The sequence below is a fragment of the Colletotrichum graminicola genome (assembly GCF_000149035.1).
Source record: "Colletotrichum graminicola M1.001 genomic scaffold supercont1.115, whole genome shotgun sequence".
NCBI classification, from domain to species: Eukaryota; Fungi; Ascomycota; class Sordariomycetes; order Glomerellales; family Glomerellaceae; genus Colletotrichum; species Colletotrichum graminicola.
In genome coordinates this window covers 1-7,753 of record NW_007361119.1, presented here as the reverse complement: position 1 = coordinate 7,753, position 7,753 = coordinate 1, and the positions used below count along the sequence as shown (strand labels likewise).

Sequence of the window (7,753 nt, the reverse complement as noted above, 5' to 3'; positions counted from 1 at the left end):
GGCAGTGAGATTTATCAGCATAATCGGCGAAATCCTTTTACTGTTTGAACAATTATTCGTCAGCAAACTTTGCGGCACGGCGAGCTTTTACGGTCAGCTATCAGCAAATGCCTGTGACCAAGTTAGGCGCATCGCACGCTGAGTTTAGGTACCCTTAGGGGCAGGCGGGAAATATCAACCTCCAGTATGCAGAGGCCGACACTGATCAGCGTTATTCCCTCCAGACCAAACCTGACCAATACACTAAGCCCTCTAGACCAAAGGGGCACCTAGCGCGCTTATTGTCTATTAAATCCTTTTGCGAGTGCACCTTGACTCCTTTACCTGCCTTGCGACAGGGCAGTAGGCGCGACTGGTTGTTTGGCTGATAGGCAGTGGTAGCAGGATCACCAGTTCATGTACGGATATTACTGATGTACAAGCAAGTGGTAGATTAGTCGTCAGACAGTAACAGCCCCCAGTCGGAGGGCTTCGCTTTTACTTTGATTTAATCTTATCGTTGGCTCATGTCTATTGCAGGGCTTGGCGAAGCCTCTCTTTCATTTCGTTCATGTGAGCCACAACGCGCTCTTCCATGTCCTCCGTCACTCTGTCCATGAATGACCCGCATTTGCCTTCCATAGCTCCCTTTAAGCCCTCGAACTCCTCACGAACATCTGCGATTTTTTCTACGGCCTCCTCACATTTGTCACCCAGGTTTAATATATCAGTAGATAGATCGTCGATGTCAATATCAGTTTGGTCTCCACGCTCTTTCAAATTTGAACAGTCTTCTTCCAGCGCCTCATCTCGTTCCTCAAGACTTTTAACCTGCCTCCGCAGTTCCTCTACATTATTTTGTAGCTGTCCGATTTCTTGCCGTTGCAACTCGATCTGTTGACGTTGCAACTCGATCTGTTGACGTTGCAACTTGATTTCTTGGTGTTGCACCTCGATCTGTTGACGTTGCAACTCGATATCTTGGCGTTGCAACTCGATATCTCGGCTTTGCAGTTCGAGATTCCCGACATGGCTCTTGTCGCCGAGTAGAGATCGCCATACCTTTTCTTGTCGAAAGGCGGTAAGTGGACGTTTTCTTTTGGCACTGGCAATCAAGTGCATGTCGGTATCTTCGCTTCCGCAGCAGCCGCGCTGGAAGGGGCCCAGGACGTCGTGCCAGCGTTCGGTATCACAGTAGTCCGGTGGAGCAAGGCCGGCACGGGGGCTTTTGGCGAGAATGCCTGCGGCTGCGGCGTCGGAACTAACCCCCGGTGACTGTCCCTCACTCAGACAATCATACGGCGGCGGCGACTCTTGTTCGTCACGCGGAACAGTCTCAAAGGGAAGGGTGCTACCGCACGACGCCGTCGTGGCTGAAGCAGGGGAACTGCGGCGGTCTCTCGTGGGCGGAGAGCCATGACGACGGCCACGGGGTTCGTGTACTTTGCCACCACCGCCATATAGCCTTTTCACATTCCGCATGTCCGCATACAGCTGCCCCAAGTCTTCCGTCTGAGAGATGGAAATGGCCTTCCGGTACTTTTCCACGCTCTCATTGTTCAAAACGTTGTGCTGAAAATATAGGGAGAACCCCGAGGCGGTTGCGAGCGATTCGGCAGACTCAAATGTGCAACGGGCCGTGTCGTCGAGAATCTGATCGACATCAAACTTTAGCGGTACGGCAAGCTGAATATGTTTGTCACTGCGCAGCCGGAACTGGAGGCGCGTAACCGAGCGCATGCCTTTTAGTTGTTTGCAGACATCTTCGAGATAAGGTGGGGTTTGAGCATTGGCATTGGCGTTGTCATAATCCGTTCGATGCAGCGAAAGTAGGAAGTCGGCTGTAATGGGTAGGTGAACCGTGGTTTTGGAGGCGTTGTCAGTGAAGGAGACACTAAGACGGAAAAGTACTAATTGTTTCTGCGCCGAGCATCGGATACGAAGTCCAAATAGCTGAGGAATAATTTCGGGCTCTCGTCCTTCATCTTCACGCACTGCAACAACTTCAGAGACATCTAAGTCTGGCTTGCCGGACGGCATGTTGTATATGCTTCTGTTCAACCTCCTAGACGCGTACGTGGAGGACGTAGCCGGTGGAAGCCAGGAGAGGGGTTAGTACTTACCGTCGTGATGGCGTTGTCCTTTCCTCCTTTTCGCAGCAAGTCCTTCGCGCGACTGTCGCAGACAAGACGCGTCCAGTGAGATCCCCACCTTACTCGTGATGCATCAGGGGCTCTTCAACGAACAGTAGAATGACCAGGGCGACGGGTGACAGATCCGCTTAGGAACGGTTCCGACGGGGTCCCAGTCCTACTCGCATACTAGGTCGCCTCAACATCAGGAGTAATGAATTGATCGGGACGCGTAGGACAAGTCTGTCCGCGAAAAGGCGCGGAAGGTGAAGGCAAAATGAGAGGGGAGATAACACGCTGGTGTGGAACGGGTTGCAGACAGAGATCGTGAAAGAGGAGAAAGTTGAATTTGAGGCGCATGACGGCTGCCTAAGGATGAGATAATGCGGCAGAAAGTTGTTCCACGGCACCACGGCTAGGACCTACATAGAGCAGCGCTTAGGCCGCGCGCACCCAAGCGAAAGTGGAGAGAATAGCCGGAAATTGTCAAAGTGGGTAATGTGGCCGTGCGCGCCCGAGAGAAGTGGAGAATTGCCCACCTGAGTAAGGGGAAAACAATGTTCCGAACATTTGCCCCTTTAGCAAGTCCCAATTGGCGATGGCAACAATTAGGTTACACACAGCATAACGATCAATCAATGCAAGGATATTGCTGCTGTATTACGTCCTTTAATACAATACCCTTGTTGTTATACTTAACCTTGTCTACGCACTTTAATACTAACGTTGGCGGTAGTTGGCGTAGGTTTTGGTTGATGCTGTCACGAAGCCTAACCAGCACATACATTTTAAAAGTCGGTCAGTAGATGCTAGCGATCTATATGCAAAGGCACTCCAAATCAAGGAGCCAGATTCTTCTATAGAATACCAATAATGCATGTTCAGTAGTTAGAAGTTATGTAAGGCAAAGAAGCTCTCGCAAAACTGCTAGCACTAAGGGCACCTGTCCGTAAGGCAGCATCTGCATCATTAGAAGAGGTATACCGGAAGTATTCAAGCTTCCCTTTTATATATTGTATCATCTACTGGAAATAGGTACAATCAAACTTAATCTGGACTGAACACCTTGACTAATATAGAAATAGTCCTGTATAGTGCCTTTACTACGTTTGATGTACACGTGAGAATGTATATACGACGTAGTGTAAATCTATACCACTGCAAAATCGCTATATACCCCTAGACTACTACACTAATATGTTGTTTAAAATATTAGTTAAATCACATAAGAGGGATATCCTATAGATTACATAACAAATTATAATATAGAATATAGTTACTTATTATATTAGTTAGTTATAAAGTAAATCTAGACTTTTAGGTAGTATACTAGTAGTAAGGTAGATACTACTAAGAGAGGCAGTATATTATATAAATATTATATAACTACCTCTCCTAAAGTATACTTACTATATACTAATACTAGTAACTTTTCTTTTATAGTAAAAGTTACTAGTGCCCTAGCTATCTAGATTACCCTTAAAAGCCTTAAAAATATAATAAAAATTAAAACTCTAAAAGTATTATACTTCTTATAGTTATATACTATATATTCTTATATCCTTTATTTTTCCTTATAGATAGTATAGGCTTATACTAACTTATTTAGAGGTATTTCTTTTTAGCTATAGCTATTAGAGATATATTTTTATATTAGTTAAATTTAACTACTACTATTATAGTCTAGTTAGTTATATAACTTATAATTTATTTTTTATTATATACTTATTATAATTTATTACGCCTATATAACCTAACCTTTTATATATATCTTAGCTTTATTATTTATAACTAGGCCCTTAAGTACTTAATTTAGAGATACCTTTATAAATCTATTAGCTAGATTATTAAATCTAGTAATCTATTAGACTTTATAAAGCTTATATTACTTATAAGACTATCTTAGTAATATAATATTAATTATTAGACGCTTCTCCCTTATAGTTTTTAGCTTAACTAGGTATTTATAAAGTAAATATAAGTCTATATATATAATAGTTAGGATTAATAAGATATTAAGCTTTTTTATAATTATTATAATAGTTATAGAGAGGGCGTAAGCTATATTAATACCTATAACTATTTTATATACTTTAGATATAAAGACGCTTTAGGTAACTTATTTAGACTTTATAGATAAGAAATAAAAGATATTACTATAGAGGAGAAATTTAGCTTAGTTATTATTAACTTCCTTATTTATAAAAAGGATAATAAATCCTAACTATAAAGTTATATTATAATTATTAGTAAATAATCTATTTATAAATATAAATAGCTTAGCTAATATAAGATTTAAGAAAATAAATTATAGACTATAGTTAAGTAAGCTTATTTACTATTATAGGTAATAGTTAAGGTCTTTAATTACCTTATTATTTAGCTTCTTATATTAGGCTGTAATAGAAAGATTATAGTATGCTTTAGGCTAGTAAATAGAGGTAATATATACTCCTTACGCCTATTACTAGATAAAATCTTAGTAGGCTATAAATAACTTTATATTAATTAATTATAGTTTTACTTCTTACTTTTTCTAGTAAAGCGTAATAAAAGTGTCTATAGTAAATATAACTATAATAATCTTACTATTAAAGGTAAGTAGTTAGTTAATAGTAAGGAATAACTTATCTTTTATAGTAAATTTTACTTTAGTTAGTTTTTTATTCTTTTAGTTAGAAAATAAAAGATCTATTAGGCTAATAGTATTATTTATTTATATACTAATAAGTATAAAGTATAGATTTTTACTAAATAATAGAAGAAGGTAGGGGTTATATATAGTAGAGACTATCTAAAGATTCTTTTTATAGTAATAGTTATAAGTAGCCTACTAGTATGTACCTACCTTAGTAATTCTATATAAAGGCTTAATAACCTTTATAATAGTATTATTAAGGTACTTATAATAGATTTAGGCTAGGAGTTTAGTGTAGATAGTATAGTTAAGGTAAGAAGTAGATTAAATATAGGCCTATATAATATTATATAGCTATATAACTTTACTATTAATAAAAAGAGAAGAGGCTAGCGTAAAGATAAGCTACTAGCTAGCTTACTAGATAGAAGGTAACTAAGTAAGAATAGCCTCCTTATTATTATTAGTGTAGTCTTAAATAATAAGGCGTAATTTCTTATAGGGCTTCTTATTAGTGCCTTTTACTTTATTTATAATTTATAATTTAAAAATTTACTTATATAGCTAAAGTTAGTTAATTATAGTAAATTTAAAGACGCCTTATATAATAAGGCTGTTAATCTTAGTAGCTACTAATTACTTAAATAGCTTACTAGGTGCTATAATAACGCCTTTTTTATATAGTTAGATTATAAGGGTTTAATAGGCTTCTTTTTTTACTAAAAGGAAGGTAGTATAAGATACGTTAGTCTCTTATAGTAGAGTGTATTTTATAGGGATTTTCTTAGCTTATTAAGGTTACGTAATAGTAGGATTATTAGTGTATAGCTACTACCCTAAACTAGTTATAATAATAATAGTATCTTTAGTAGGCTTATTACTATAACTACTATTATTATTTAAGATAAATAGAGGATATTACTTAGCTAAGCCTTTTTCTTTATTATTTACTATATAGTATAGCTTAACTAATATAAATTAGAAAACGTAAGGGCTATTAATATTAATATTAAAGTCTTTACCTTAAGTAGTAAGTAACTTATATAGGCTAAACTAACCTCTTTTTTTACGCTAGATATAGATATTACTGCCTAAGGGCAGATCCTTTATTATAGAGGTATTTAGGCTGTTATAGGTAGTAAAAGCCTTATTAATTTACTATATTATGTTATATTTATAAAGATTTTTAGTTACCTTATAGATAGCTATTACGCGTTAGATTATTTTAAGTAAAGGGGTAAAGTTAGTAGTTATATAGGGGTAGGCGCTAAATACTAATAAAGTAGGTATAAGGCTATTTAGGCTAGTAGTATTATTAACTACTTTAGTAGCACTTTAAAGTGCTGCTTTATAGTTAATAGATAGGTATTCCTTTTAGATTATTTTATATACCTATTAAAGTATAGTGTAGTATCTTTTAACCTTCCTAACGCTATAATACGCTTTAATAAGGATAATCTTAACTTTAACGCCTATTATATAGGCTTTATATAAAAATTTAGTTAAGATAAAGTTCTGCCTTATGTTAGTAATAATCTAATCTAGAGGTCCTTAGTAGACGTTAATCTAGTAGTAATATAGTGCCTCTTATATAGTTTTTACTAAAATATTATAAAGGAAGCAGGCTGTGTTAAAGGCAGTAGTAGTATTAATAACATAAAGTATAAGGTTACTATTAAGGTATATAATATTAATAATAACTTTATAATTAAATAAATAGTTATTATATAAGGTAAATTAGAATTAAGAAGAAGTCTTTTTATAAATCTAGTAATAATAATAGTACTTTATTAAGTGTTTAATTACCTTTATTTTAACCTTATAGCTAGCCTTATAAAGGATCTTATATAGCTAGTAAATTAATAAATAGCTAAACTGTTAATAAAAGCAGTATAGCTTAATATTAGTTAGGTAATAACTTATAAGGCTTTACTTAAGCAGGCTAAGTAGTATCTATAAGTAGCCTTATTTTTATATAACTAGCACTATAAGTTTACCTTATTAAAGAGTATTTATAAGGTTATTAAATTAAATTAATAGCTAATTTATATTAGCTAAGTAGAATAGGAAAAGTATATTAGTAAGTATTATATAAAAAGTAATATACCTAAGGGGAGTCTTTACTATAATAGTGCCTTATAAAGTAATAGTATTACTATTACTAAACCTAATTTTTACTTTACTTATAGCTATAGTGTTAATAGTTATAAATAGTTAAATTTACTATAATATAATAGCTTATAAGTAGCCTATAGTTAAGTAACTTACTATGCCTATATCTAGTAAAATACCTTAAAAGGTAGCTAATAAGTAATAATCTAGTATAAAGGTACTAAGTAACTTAGTAGAGGTGCTATTAGAGTTAACTTTTATTAATTAGTAATAAATAGCTTAGTTAGTAAGGTTAGTAATAAGTATATTACTATTTACTTTAGTGCTACTAAAGAATATAGTTAAAGTATAAAATATACTATTATTTTGTTTTTTATTATTACTAATAATAAAGTAGGCCCCTTAGAGATACTACTAAAGATTTTTATTATTATTACTATTTTTATTTTCTTTTTCTTATAGATAGGTACTTTTATAGCTAGTAAGAAAGGTGTTATATATAGTTAGTAAGGTATCTTTAATATAATAGTTACTTTTAAATTACTAGTACGCTTTATGTCTTTTACTAGTAGTATGCTTTATTAACTAGTAGCTAGGCTTATAGTAAACGTAGCACTTTTTAGTATTATAGCTACTATTATTATTATTACTATTATAAAAATTACTACTACTATAGTTATTACTAAACTATTAATAACAGCTTTAGCCTTAGTAGGTGTAGTCTACTTAATATTAATTATTAGGTAATAAGGGTAAGGATTTAGTAAGGTACTAGCTATAGTAAGGGCGCCTTATAGTAGTACTAATAGATAACTATAATTAGCTATATACTCCTTCTAATATTATAGCTAGAGCGTATAAGTAAAGGTTACACTTAGGAACCCTAAAGTAA

General features: G+C 34.5%; 1 protein-coding gene across 1 annotated transcript; it reads right to left on the bottom strand.

The window, feature by feature from the left end:
• Window positions 1–510: 510 nt before the first annotated feature.
• GLRG_11753 (uncharacterized protein) lies at window positions 511–1,632 on the bottom strand (the record flags this gene model as incomplete). Its single annotated transcript, XM_008102437.1, has 1 exon — window positions 511–1,632. A coding segment is annotated over one exon (1,122 nt), but the record flags the coding sequence as incomplete, so codon positions are not given.
• Window positions 1,633–7,753: the final 6,121 nt, after the last annotated feature.